Source organism: Fundulus heteroclitus, chromosome 11 (assembly GCF_011125445.2).
Source record: "Fundulus heteroclitus isolate FHET01 chromosome 11, MU-UCD_Fhet_4.1, whole genome shotgun sequence".
Lineage (NCBI taxonomy): Eukaryota > Metazoa > Chordata > Actinopteri > Cyprinodontiformes > Fundulidae > Fundulus > Fundulus heteroclitus.
Window position 1 is genome coordinate 27,110,712 of NC_046371.1, and position 14,878 is coordinate 27,125,589.

General features: G+C 39.2%; 1 protein-coding gene across 1 annotated transcript in view; it reads right to left on the minus strand.

The window, feature by feature from the left end:
• Nucleotides 1-978: 978 nt before the first annotated feature.
• Nucleotides 979-14,878, minus strand: part of LOC118564643 (androgen receptor-like) — a 14,767-nt gene continuing 867 nt past the window's right edge. The window contains 6 exon segments of the mRNA XM_036143531.1: nt 979-1,647; nt 1,895-2,046; nt 3,981-4,111; nt 12,589-12,599; nt 12,601-12,651; nt 12,654-12,736. Of these exon segments, the coding sequence (XP_035999424.1) occupies nt 1,489-1,647; nt 1,895-2,046; nt 3,981-4,111; nt 12,589-12,599; nt 12,601-12,651; nt 12,654-12,736 (587 nt within the window). The 3' untranslated portion in view covers nt 979-1,488.

Below are 14,878 nucleotides of genomic sequence, written 5' to 3' on the forward strand. Positions count from 1 at the left end.
GGGATCGCTACTGTTTTAGAGCCATTTTATCTTCCAGGGAACATCACTCAATAATAAACCTTGGTGTTGAAATATCACTGACGGCCCTGGCAAATTCATAGGTTATGTTCACAATGGCCCAAATTTCTTGTAAAACCCGCATGCAACACAGTCCACACTGATTTATATTCCTGGTAAAGACGTGTAAAAAGCTATAAAATAGCATAATCTCAAACTGAAAAAAAATCTAGAATAATCCAACATTTAATTTGAGTGCATTTATTCAGAGGCCCATTTCACTTAGGGCATATATGTGTTGATCTTTATAGGTCAGCAGATGGCTACAAGAAAAATGCAACTCGACTAAACTTAAACCACTCAGCAACAATCAACACATTTAACCAGAACTGAGACAAACTAAACTGGACAAGACTTTTTCTTCCTGTCAGATAGAGTTAGATGGATGTTAAAAGAGCTAAAACAGCATTTCAAAAGCTCACTTTTAGAGATCAGCAGCAAAGAGAGGCATCTTGAGGTCATGAATTCCCCCTTAACAAACATTAGAATCTGTCTAACTTTAAGTGGACTAAGATGGGCAAAAAAAACAAACAAAATAAAAAACACTTAAGATGAGGGTGGGTGTGAAATAAAGGACGAACATGTGGAAAAGCACGTGATGCTGGTGGAGATTCGGTGGCGCTGTAGGCCTGTTTCTCTTTCAAAGGCCATGGGAATCAAACTTTTTTCCCCCTAAATATCAGACCAATTTAAATTAAAATCGGGTGGGTTCTGTCAGCAGAAAATTAAAACAGGCCATGACTGACTCTCTCAGCGAGATAGTGACGCAAATTATTTGTCCAAATAAACACCCAACTAGACTCTTCTACAAGCAAAAGAGGGTTGTGTAAAGGTATAAACAGCTGTGGGGTCAAAAAGTGTGGCATTTCATTCCCCACTGTGTAAATTTACTTAAATTAAAGGTTGGATTAAAGAAAAATAAAAAAGTGTGGCACCATGCTGCTGCAACACAATATTTTGTTTACACATCTTTATCTGGGATTATCCTTTTTTATGATTCATAAACCGTCTGCTTTTTAAAGCTATAGGATAGATATCTAATTGTGGTCGCAAGTAAATCTCTGTGTTGTTGTGTGTTTGTTTAACATTGTGACTAGTCTTAATTTAAAGCCAAGCATCTGAAACAGCATCTTTTCGCCATCTGTAGAGAACAAGCTTTCATCTGTCAGCAGATGAGGACTTGCAGCTCTTAAGATAAAAGCCTGACCAGTTCTGAATAAACAAAAATCTTAATTTTATATAAAACGTGGAAAAAAAAAACAAAAAAAAGAAACTTGAGCAATAAAACAGTGTTAACAGGACACGCCTGAAAGCAATCAGACCAAAAGATGTGGGGGAACAGTTCACAGCCTTTGTTAAAGTTCATGAAGGCAGCACTACATATTTTTTGATGAACAAAACCCCGACAACAACGACAAAAAAAAAATCCTTCTACTTGTGGAACAAGATAGGTTTGGCCAAACCTGCGAGGATCTTTGGAACGTGCACCGAGATGATCTCCCCGATCATCTCAGGGAAGCTGACCTTCGTGTGAAGCGACTGAGCCTGGACGAATAGGTCAAAGGTAAACTGATGGAGCTTCTTTACGGTCTGAAACAGAAGAGAGCACGCGATTGGTTAGGTCATGTAAATGAAATTTACTACGTGTGGTGATGACTCACTTTTAAGTTATCAGACCCTGCTGGTTTTCACGTGTTTTTCATGTGATTTCCCCTGCATCTGTTACCATTAAATCTTTTAATGTTATTCAGCCACAAATGTTTCCCCCTTGTTTTTGCCAAATATTCGCCATAACTCCTTTTCTTTTTCTTTTTTGTTGAAGCAGTTTTTGTCTCACCATCTGGAGCGAATCCAGGAGTCGTGTCAGCTGGTAGAATCGCTGAGGACAATTTGTGGTCATCTGGTAATTGATGAGGCGATCCAGTTCATTGATGTAGGTGAGGCGCAATTCATCAAAGTATTTCTGACTTTTCAAGCCTTCCACTGGTACTATAAAAGCAGAAACAGACCAACAGCTTTGGCGGAACGTTCAATTATCTCTGCTGCATGTTGATTAAATAAAGTAATGGCCTCGTACAGATTTCGCCTGTTTTTGTAAACACTTTAATGTTTCAGATCATCAAACACATTTTAATATCAGACAAAGCACTGTAGTAAATACAAAATTCAGTTTTAAATGATAATTGCATGCTTAAGGGAAAAGACCTGTCCAAACTAACCTGACCCTATGTGAGAAAACAATTTTCCCTAGACCTACACTGCAAAAACGGATCTAAAAATTAGTAACATTTTCTTAAAATGAGTGTATCTGTCCTTGATTTGAGCAGGTAAATAAGATTATATGCCAATGGAATGAGATTTTTGCACTTAAAATAGGAACAACTCATCTCCATCATCTTATTTCAAGAGCAGGATGTCTAATTATCTTATTTTAGGGGTCAAAATACTCATTCCATTGGCAGATAATCTTATTTACAGGCTCAAATCAAGGACAAAAACACAAATTTTAAGAACATTTTTCTTGTTTTTAGATCCGTTTTGCAGTGTAATAATTGGTTGTACCGCTCTTAGGCTACGTTCACACTGCAGCCTGAAGTGACCCAATTCTGATTTTTTTGCCCATATGCGACCTGGATCTGATCTTTTTATGACAGTCTGAACAACGCAGATCGGATTTTTTCAAATGCGACCCAGGCCGCTTGGATATGTGGTCCTGAATCCGATACGTATCTGATCGTTTCAAATGCGACCTGTGTCTGAATGGCCGGGTCGCATTTATCCGATCTGTACGTCACCGATACTCGACAAACGTCACTATTCTGCGTCCTGCTATGCAGAAGCGGGAAGAAAGACGACAGCCATAGCGTACTACAATGAGGAGAGCAGTCAATGGACGGAAAGCTCCGGTTAGAAAATAAATTAATGACCGCAAAATGCGCGCCAGCATTATAATCCATGTTTACTTCCGCAAACACTGAGGACGCTTGCTACGTGTGATGTCATCGCGTCCTCGAGTGCGCATGAGGGACACTTCGGTTGAACGGGTTGAGTTCACACAGGAGATCACATACAAGTCGCATATATTTCGAAATGTGAACGACCACGCAAAAAAGATTTGATTTCACAAAAAAATCGGAATTGAGCATTAAGACCTGCATCTTACGTAGCCTTAGAGCGGCTGTTGTCCAGCATTTATGATAACTTGCTGACTTTAAGTCAAGGGAGGCCTGCAGTGTTTTCGAGGGTGTCCTGGGTTCTTTAGCAACCTCCTCGATAAATCATCAAGACTCTCTTGGAAGAATCTTGTGAGGCCGGACACTCCTGGAAAGGTTCACCACCATTACCTGTTTCTCCATTAGTGGATAATGGTTCTCCTTGAGATTTTGCTGGTGGTGGTCAGAGGGCCCAGTGGCGCCGGTGTATGGCAGCCTTGCCTCGGTCAGTCTGCCCCAGGGCAGCTGTAGCTACTAACATAGCTCACCACCGTCAGGGTGTGAATGTGTGTATGAATGGGTGAATGACTGAACTGTAGTGTGAAGCACTTTGGAGGTCGTCAAGACTAGTTAAAGCGCTATACAAGTACAAGTCATTTACCAATTACCATTTTCTGGAGTCCCAAAGTTGCTAAATTGTTTTGTAACACTTTCCAGAATGCTAAATAAATGATTGTGTTTCTGTCATTTCTTTAGATTTAGGCATGATGTGTTGCTATTTGAGATATTTGAGCCTACTTCATGTTGTTTGACAGATTCTATTTAAATGATGCTTTACTTTACAGGTCAGGCAGTGATCAGGCCTGTGTGTGGCTAGTAAAAATGAATGCAGCACTTTCAAAAACTTGAATTGGATTAGCTTTGTCTGATTTTAGAATTAGTTTGATAATCAGAAGAGTGCACTGTGCACGCTCAGCACACAAGACTTACTGATACTGAAGAGCAGCAAGGCCTTCATGCAGAGGAACTCCTCCTGCGTGATCTGCAGCAGCACAAACTCCTGCGACAGATGTCTCATCCGCATGCAGTGCTCATACATGGTGGAGATCTGCATCCGATGTCTGCACAGAGAAAAAAAAAAAGATCATATTGAGAGACGTGAACTAACGGGAATGACTCAATTTCAAAGAGGTTAGGACATTTTCTCCATAATGAATAACTACAGAAAGGAAAGAATGTCAGAGGTTAAATCCATAGCTATCACAGATTCTGAATCACATTTACGGGAAGAGATTCCTGCACTGTAATCTTTTGACATCTGGGGCAAAATGTTAAAAACACACAAAGTGTCGCGACACAGTCCCATCAACTGGTATCGGCATAAAGTGAAAAAGAAATGACTGAATGTTCGACGTTCACCTCGCCTCAACAATGAACAAAAGACATCGCCATCAACGTTTGTTAGCTTTGCTGAAATGAAATCATTCTGCCTTTATTACAAACTTCATTCACATTTATAAACTGTGCAGATAAAAGTGAAATGAGGTAGAATTTAGTAATTGGAATAGAAATGTCACCAGAAAGACTCCAGCGGAAAGAAAATGAAAGATAAATGTTCTCCAACTCTCTGAAAACCAATATGCAGTGACTCGCAAAAGTATTCCTACCCTTTGAAGGTTTTTCCCCAATTGCTATCTCACAACTACGAACTTCAGCGAGATTGTACATGTGAGATCAACAAAAAAGCAGTGATTCAATCAGTAAAATACTTTAGTGCTTTGCTAAACAACCTTTGACTGTATTTACCGCACCATGTCTATTAGTCTTCTCTCTTCGCCCACCTAGAGAAGCTTTTTGCCCATTCTTTGGAAAATACACTCACTAAGTATGGATGGATATTATTTCTTCCAGTGATGATCTATATTTCGCTACATCCATCTTACAGTTCTCACCAGCTCCTACGTCCCTCCTGTCCAAAAGTGCCCCTACAGCATGATGCTGCCACTACTATGTTCCACAATGAGGATGTTAAGTTTATATACGCGCCCTTTTGTTTTCCTTAACTTCAAAAGTTTGCACATCCATCCTTTGTCTTCCACTTATTAGGGATCAGGTCGCGGGGGCAACAGGTCCAGGAGGGCAGCCCAGGGTGACATCCTCCTGCTCATTCTCTAGAGGATCCCACGGCGTTCTGCGGCCAGACGGGATATATATATATATATATAGTCCCTTCAGAGAGCTCTGGGTCTTCCCTGGGGTTTTCTTACCAGTCCCTTACAATTTTCTGCTACTCCAGCAAATTAAAAAACAGCACATTGACAATTTATGTTGAAATGTGTCAAAATTTTAAAAAGTAAAAAGTCATTCTGTATGTGGTTGACTAAACGTATAACACAGGTGGGTGTAAAATCCAAATGTTACAGTGGTACAGAGTTGACACGAGCAACCTGTGAGTGTGCATCAAAGCCAGAAAAGGTTCAGCAAGTGTAATAAAATAAAAATACTGGAATGTCTAAAACACAGAGTTTTCTTCCCCCTTCGTAGGGGCCTGTACTTCTGTTGGATTTTTTTTTCAGTGAGCAAGAAAAGCACTCCCCGTTGAACCAATTCCTATTATATTACAACTATATTTTTCACATTAGTCTTTTTAACAGTGATCATAAATAAACAAACCAGGCAATGAAATTCCTGGATGCAAGTTGAGTGGCTGCTGTGACTGTCCATCTCAAGTTTAAAGTAAAACCAAATACTGTACAATAAGTGTCTGCTTAGATTAGAATAGGAACATAATTCTTTCTGGTTCAGACTAAAAACTCCAACTCTGTCTGAAAAAGCCAGATATCTGAAGAGAGAAACCCCCCCACTGAAAAGCCTTTGCCATCATAAACATTAGCCATTTCCCTAAGATACTGCTGTAATCATTGTCTTGCCAGTTTGAGTGAAATAAACACTTGGCGTTTTCACCCAGACTGGTTGCAGCCGTCAACTCTCCAGCTCTCTTTATATCCACCGCAGACATTTTTAGCGATTGTAAAACAGAGTTTCTACAAATTCTGCAGGTGACTACTTTGCATTTGCAACTACATTTGCACTGTATGTTTGATCACAATACCTATTGCGATATCCTTATGTGCAATAGCTAAATCACAAAAGTTTTTAACATTTGGCACGCTGTTATATCTGAAGTGTCATGAATTCATGTCCTGCATTCAAAGATTTATCTGCCCAGTTGGATCAACTTCCACCGTGCTTCACGCTCACACCTGATATAGTGAGATTTTTAATAACCCTCACTGAGATTAGCAGAAACATTGAGAGGACGGAACGAAAAGTGTGGTGAGTAAAATGTTGAAATAGCATTTTTTTTTCTAATACCCTACACCACTGATTACAACCAAAAGTGGTTAAAAAAAAGGTGTTTTAAAAATGCATTGGTCATCTTTTATCTCCACACTGTTTTGTGGAGATAAAAGCTCCTTTGAGATCATTTGTGAGTGAAAAACAGAAATGTCCCTTCACAAATCTCTTCATCATTTATCTCATACAAGTCGATCGGGTGACATCACAAGGCTGTGTGTGCAATTTTCACCTGAGCAATATCCACAGATTGTGTGTCGCTCATTTCTACCATAGCCAGTAACTACTGGCTGAATTCTGTCTCCTCATGCTGCCTGTCCAGATTTACTCAATATCTGAGATAAAAGCAGAGTCTGCCTTTTTAACATAACCTTGTCAGTTGTTTAGTTTTCTCAGATTAGACAAATAATTAAGAACAATAAGGAGTTGCTGATCTGTTTGCCTCATGAACTGGGCTGGTGTTGCATGCGTAGCTGCTGCTATCGCATCTGTTTTGTCAGTGTCAATATTCAAATAAGCATGCCTAGACCAACGTAAGTTGTGGTTTCTCATTGTGCCTGCTGTTTGCAACATTTTTATTTCATACCATGATTGGCTAAAACAAAGGTTTGTTTTAGCCAATCAGCTCAGAAAGTTCTGCTGAATGTCCCTCCTTTACCTGGACGGATTCAGTGGGAGCAGTCCCAGATTGATAACGTGCAGAATGGACAGTGCTACATATTATCAATTTGGCTTGTCAGGTTAACAGGTCTGTTGAATTTGGATTTTTGCTTAGGAGAGATAAGGCAATTTTTATGATAAAATTCGGCAACTACAGTACAATTTCTGGTGTTAAAGCATTTGTAGGTCCTCTCTTTAATTTCATTGTAACAGTAATTTCTCTGGACATTTGTTTCTGATACATCCACAGCTACTGTAGAAATAGTATAGCACGTGACTTAAATCCTGGCAGCTGGGTGCTCCTTTTGACATTTAAAACCCTTTTCTGTGGCTAAGTCAAGTCAAGTTTATTTGTATAGCACATTTCAGCAGCAAGGCGGTTAAAGTTGTTGAATAAAAAGGAGTCAAAATCACAGTGCCTTGCAAAGGTGTTAGGGGATTTATGTGATAGACCAACCCACAGTGCATATTTGTGAGGTGGAAAGAAAGCATGGTTATCAAAATTTCTTACTAAACAAGGAATTTGAGTTCTTCAAATGCTCACAGCATACAGACATTGAGTATATATACACAAACTTTAGACGACATAAAATAAGGGATAAAAGGAACCATCTACATGTATGTGTATGTGCAGCCAAAATTTTGTCTTATAAAAATGACAAAAAAGAGAGGTTGTGGTAGTGCAAACAGGCTTATTTTGTTTAACAGCTGTCAACTCAGGCTGTAAGGTGTTCAACGTGTGTTTAAGAGAGACTCATGAAGAAACTGTTTCTGTGGCAGATTATTCTTGCATTTATTGCTCTGTAACGCCAGCCTGACGGTCAAAACCATAAAAATGTTTTTGTCCGGGATGTGTGGGGTCTGCAGAAATTTAGCTTCCTTTTTCCTGACCCTAAACCCGTTTAAGTTCTTTATGAGGGGATGCGAACCGTCTTTGCAAACGTAATTGCACATCGTAGTTTTAGACCAGTCATGTTTTGTGGCTGAGCCAAATAACACAGTGATGGATGTGCAGAGGACAGACTGAATAAGGGCAGTGTAGAATGTGACCACAGTTGCCAGAGGAAGTACAGTGTCTTCCAAGCCCTCTTCAAAACAGTGTCTATGCTTGAGCAGCATCTCAGGTCCTGATAAAGAGTAGTTCCTAGGAGCCGGAAGTGATCCACAATAGATACAGTGTTGTTGAGGAATCTTGAGGGGAGGGAGTGTGGGGTAAGTCTTTCAGAAGTCCACAGTCATCCCCACTGTCTTGAGTGGATTTAGCTCCGGGGGGTCCTAAACTCACCAGAGGCCCAACTGATTCACCTCCTGTCTGTATGAAGAATTATGAATGTCTTTGATAAGATCAAGGACTTTGACAACTCCCTGGTCATAAATGGACCAAGGTGCCAACACTTCAACTTGTGCAGTCAAAGCAGGCCTGTGATATCTGCTGGCAGGCCGTGATCAGAGATTCCTCAGACGGCACATGGGACCGCGTGGTATGCTCCTTTTTAAGACTGTGTAACAATGTCCACCGTGTTCGTGTCGCTGGGTGGGACATATCGTGTCTTCTGTTTGTAGTTTGGTAGTTCAATTGAGAGGTTTGTGCTGTTAAAATCCCCAAGAACAACGATGAGAGAGTCTAGATATTGTTCTCTATCTGTTCAACAAGCCGTATTTCAGCTTCCGATGTGCAAGCTTGTGGTGGGATATAAACACAACCCAGAACAAACGAGAAAAACTCCCTTGATGAATGCAGGATCCATCACTGTGAGCTGTACTCTGAACTCATGGCCTTCACTACACCTGAGGAGACAGAAGCACTGGTTAACATTCATTTATGAGCCCATTTCGGGGAAACTGCCCTCCTACCTAAGTCGTCTCCTGTTTCCTGCCAAAAGTGGTTACAACTCACGTTCTCTTCTCATTGACTTCTCCTCACTTCTCCTCAATTATTCAACGTTCTCTGAAGCTTCAGGATCACATTCCCATGAGTGCCTTTAACACTAGGCTAAATAAGTGCTTGACTGAAGAGAGTAAGCTTTATTCTTGAGCTGAACTCTAAATTGCTTTATCTGTGTGTAGATGTTTTTACATGAAACGTTTCTGGTGCCTCTTGGCCAGAAAAAATTAGATTTTATCTCAAGGGACGTCCTGGTTAAATAAAATAAATAAATAAAAATGGTTTACAGTTTGTTAAATATCTGTATTTTTCAAATAAAAAGTGGGAGTCACATAAATCAGTTATTTCTGTTACTTATTTAAAGACAAAACTTAGCCAAGATTGTCATGACGAAGTACAGTGGTTCTCAGAAGTGGGTACAACCCTATCAAAATGCAAGGTTTTTGTGATGTAAAAAGGTTTTTCTTCCTTTAATATGAAATAAATGCATAAATCCACCAAAAAACAACTAATCTGTTAAAATGTAATAAATAAAAAAGGTAGAATAACCCAGTTACATATGTTTGCACATCCATAAACATGCCTGTGCAAATTCTCAGTTATTCGGGTCATCGCGACAGCAAACAGGCTTAAATCAGAGGCAACCAGACCAGTTCTCTCTGAAAACGTTTCAACGCCTATCCAGGAGTCTTTGTCAGTTCTGGTGGCCCATTAACACCCATCCTCCTAGGTGTATTCTCAGTCAGATGCAGTCCTTAAGCTTGTTTTTGTGTCAAACTTACATTTTGGACATCAAGGCCTAAAGTTCCTTCATTCATGAATGTATCTCCCACAAGATTTTAGATGCTTTTATCCAAGTCTGAAGGATTTCTTTGACACAAAATGGGTCTGTTTATGGAGAAACTGTGTTATGTTGGCCACATGAAAAACAAAACCTACATTTAGGAGGAATTGTGGCAGCAAATTTTGTGTACTCTTCTCCTGACAGACTACTTTAGAGTCTTTTATTCCCGCGGTAAATCATGCCCTTCGCTAAAAGAGGCAACTATGGAAATGTGAGGAAAATTCTACTAGATTAGCTGGACGTTATGTGTGATTAATCACATTGCCTATATCTGATCTTAACTGGCTAAATATTACTACTAAAGCTATTAACAAAGTTTTATGTAAGTGTGTGCATACGTATGCAACCCAATTATTGCACTATTTGTATTTTTGACATTTTTTCAACTAGCATACTTGTTTTTCAGTTGACTTGAACAGGACATATGGCACAGAAAACCACACACACACACATTTCAATATATTCCTAAAAATGCTGGTTTGATTTGTTCATTCTAAACTATCGTGGATTTATCATAACTCAATAACTTTTATGCCTTTTTCAAGTGTTAAGTTTAGGATGTTACGGCGTCTTATTCATTAATACAAATTCAGATGAAGAACAGGACTGGCACTGGAAAATTCCAGAAAATGCAGAAGTAGAGTGTTTTAAAAAGTAGACGAAAAACTCATTGAACCAGCTTTAGCGGCTGAAACCGCGAGTAATCATCTTCTGCATTACCTTATCAGTCTCTCACATACTGTGAGAGGATTTTTGGACCCGTTTACAACACCCCCTCGGTTCAATTAAGTTTTTGTGGGAATTCGTCTATGACAGCTCATTAAGGTCCAGACCAATCGCCGTCTGTCTACAAACACTAATGAACATTTTAATCTATTATTCACCGTTTAGGCTTAGCTTTAGTGCAGAGGAAAATTGTAGAAACACATAAAGGTAAATGACTGCCTCTGCTTTGTCTTTTGCTATGCAATTGCAACCAATAATAAACTATATATTCTAGTCATATTACCTACTATTTGACTGATTGAACAGCTTCAGCAGGAGAGTTTGGGGCATTTTGAAGTTAGAAATCTGCATATTAAAAAAACCGTCAACAAGTATCATTCACTTGTCTATGCACACTATAATTCTTGTAGTGTAAACAATGTGTAAACAGTTCCTTGCAAAAATGTGACACTGCTTATCTTTCTTTTTAACACATTTTGTCAATTTACAACCACTAGCTTCATTGTATTTTATGGGACAAAGTGCACATTAAAACTATGCAAATCAGGAAAATAATAAATGCTTTTCCAAAATTTTGAGCAAGAACTAACGTTTCACCCCACTCATAATGTACCATCCCCACTGTGACACATGGCAGTGGCAGCATCATGCCGTGGGGATGCTGAATTTAACTGACAATCTACAGCGACATGTGAAAAGTTTTTGAAAGTTTTTGAAAGAGTTTGTAAGCAAATTAAAACTTAAAGCTTAATCAATAATATTACCGCTGAGCAATCACAATGAAACTGCATTCTGACTGACAAGGTTGGTTAATGCTGATCCTTAATCCGATCAACATCCATCTAAACACTTGTTTCGATTAACTCGTGAACTTATTGTGCATACATGTGGCATCAGCACTGTGTGTAACACAAAACTTTGAGGGATGATCGTAATTTCCTCCCGTTCTCTCCTCAGCAACAGCTTAAGTCACTAAGCCGTGCTTAATAGGTAGAGAATTAAGGGCTTTAACTGCTTCCATAACCTACCGCCGGTCCGCTCAGAACATTTAGAACCAACACGGCTCCACGTTTGTTGTTGTTTTCTTTTCCCGGACGGGCAGAAGTACAAAACTTCTGTTTTTTTGGGGGAAATTTGATATTATAATAACTTACCCAACTGTTGAGCTCCTTCACCCTCATCAATGACTCCATGTTGTTTCAGGCTGCTGTATCATCCCCCTGGTGCCCTCGTGCCGTGTCAAATTACTTTTGCAAAGCTTGCATGTACTTATTTTTGGATTTGTGAAGCACAAAGTGCCACTCTGTCTTTTGAGGACTTAGTTGAAACTGTTTTTAACTGTTGTTTACTAAATTTGCTCTGAAAATATCACCCCCTCTCTGCCTCCGCCTCGCTCCGTTCAACTCGCTCTGCGGCCAAAGTTAAAAACGCTCTGCAGGTGAAATAAAGCGCTCCGTGACATGGCAAGTGATGACACAATCAAATCGACACAACAATCAATAATTAAATTCATTGCCAACGCTTTTAATTATCGATTTTTATTGATTTATTGTTGCAGCCCTGAATTCATGCCACACTTTTCAGATTTTGTTTGTAACACAATATTACATCTCATAGACTCCTTCCACTTCCCAGTTATGGACTACCTTGCGTTGGTCTATTGAAATAAATCCCACTAAAATACCTTATAATGTGACTACATGTACAAGTACATGCGTATAATTACTTGTACAAGGCAATGTTTATGTTAAATTACACATAATGACATCTATACTACTTGTGCGGTGTGATGGTACAACACACTCACACCCCTCAACACTTTTGCCTAAGATAGTTCGAGAGCCACGAGGTCTTACTGCTGAAAAATGTTTCTTACTGTAATTTATCAGCAACAAAAGAACAGGAACAAATGAAAATTGCTTCCACATGATTCTAAGAAAAAGAAAAAAATCCTGTTTTACACCGTCAAACACCTGGATGCCTTTGGGTTTGTGTGTGCGCAGAAAATCAGTTTACACAAAGACATCGAGGAAAATGAGAACAGCTCACCCTGTGTGAGTGATCCCTAAACACAGCACACCTTTCTGCTCGCACCACAGAATTAAGATATGAAGAATGTTACTTACTCGTTAAAGATGGAGGTCCGGAGCAAAGTAAAGCATCCTGCCGTTGACGTTCTTGTAAGACCTCCCCACACCAGGGCAAACACCATCACTCCCATCCAAGACTGCTGGATTACAGTCATCTGGTCGTCCACCTGGAGATTTCTGAACCCTAAAGACAAACATTACAAATCATAATTGTTCCTGAACATTATAAGAACAATGCTCACCAACGTTGCTAAACCTGTTGCAATAATAAATGCAAAAAACAATTCATGAGGGGTTAACACATCAAGATTTAAAAAAAATAAAACATGGAAGTTTGTAGCTCCTTTGTAAAATATCGTTAAACCTTGTTTTTATGTCTCCTACCTAAACTGTAACCCAACTGTTTTCACTGATTATATGCATTCACCCTAAACAAGTTATTCATTTCTTCAACATAGCAAAATAAGAGAAATTGGGAGTCCTCCAGGGGCGGATTTTAAGGCCGTAAGATTTAAATCACTTCATCTGGTCTCTTGGCACCAACAGGTTGCATGGCATCTAAATCTTTGGCTGATGAAATTGTACCATCATTTGTCTCAGATTTTAGAGCATTAGTGTCACGTCTTCCTTTCTGCATAAATTAGCTATGAAATTTGGGCAGGATCGCTTTGATTGACTGCTTGCCTATTGCCTCCAACAAATGGAGATGGTTTTGGATGAACACAAAACTGTGAGAAGAAAAGAACAGTGGGGGGAAAGAAGGAAATAGAAGAAACATGAAAATTGGAGCCCATAATATCTTAATCACATAGGATCCTGAATGGCAAAGGAAATCTTTATAATACTGGTAAACTCACAGAAGCAACTACATGTCAGGCCAACAGCCCCCCTCCCTACGCCTCATACAATTCATGCATTCATATTTCTTTAATATTTTTTTTTACTTTTTGGGATCTTAAAATAGCCATTTCCATATATTTTATTGGATTTTTATACGTGTGTAAGACAAACGTAGAGTTTAATTGAGAAGAAGAAAGAAAAGGATAAAAGGGGGATTTCAACAATGTAATGTGAATTTGTATTCAGGCCTCTGATATCCCTAAATAAAATCCAGTACAATCCATTTCTTTCAGAATCCACTAGTTTTTAGTAAATACAACCTATTTGTGTGGGAATTAATCTTATTTTGTGAACGTTTTAGAGGTTCGATAGAGAGCATTAGTGAGTTAATAATATCATGAAGACCAGGGAACACAGCAGAAAAGTCATGAAAAAAGTTGTAGGGAAGTCTTCCGAAAAGTATTGCAAAAATGCAAACCCTACCAAAACATGTCTGTCCACCTAAACTCCCGGGCTAGACAAGAGCGTTTTTATCGGAGCAGCAGAAGAGACCCATGATAACTCTGGAGGAGCTGCATGGTTCCACCGTTTAGGCAGGAGAATGTGTTCCTTCCTAAATCTGTTTACGGTTTGCCAAGCCGTATATGACGAAGACGGAGGTAGATGAGTTGCACTTTTTGTCCTACATGCAAAACAAAGTCTATCTGCACATGAAACCTAAAAACCTCATCCCCATGGTGAGACATGGAGGTGGCAGCATCATGTTGTGGGGATTATTTTCCTCAGCATGAACAGGAGAGCATTTTCCTTTCACTTCACACCTATACATCACTTTATGTTGGTATATCACATGAAATCATAGAATACATTAAAGTTTAAGGTTGTGATTTGAGAAAAGAAGAGATATGCAAGGCTAACAACTTTTATGTCATGGCAGGTAAAGTCAAGATGGCCTGTATTGCATGGCAGCTGAGTTTTGTGACCATTGCTCCTACATTCCCACACCATGGCTACACGGTAGCAGCTGCTGGGTAAAAAAAAAAAAAAAAAAGCACAGAGTCTGGTAAAAAAGCAAAATTCAGTTAAACTGAGTGAGAATTTGTCAATTTACATTTACTTAGCTTCAACCTCAGAGCTTCTTGGGTTTTCACCATAAATAGTATGAAAACATGTGGTTGTACAACTTTAAAATATCAGAGGAGTAATGAACTTAGCCGGCTGTCCATCATAGCTGATTGATGATCAAACCTGACCTACAACAAATGTTACTAAGTTTGTCTTAATTAACAGTTTATTCCTGCTGTAACTGCCATTTTATGATGAATTCAATTATTTTAGCAAAAAAAACATAACAATATATAATTGTCGAACACGGTAACATAGGCCACTTTACCATAATACTTAGCCATAATTCATTCATTTGGCACACTGCAGGGTTTACTGGGTAAGGCCTTCAATTAAGGACATAAATATGCTACACAGTGAG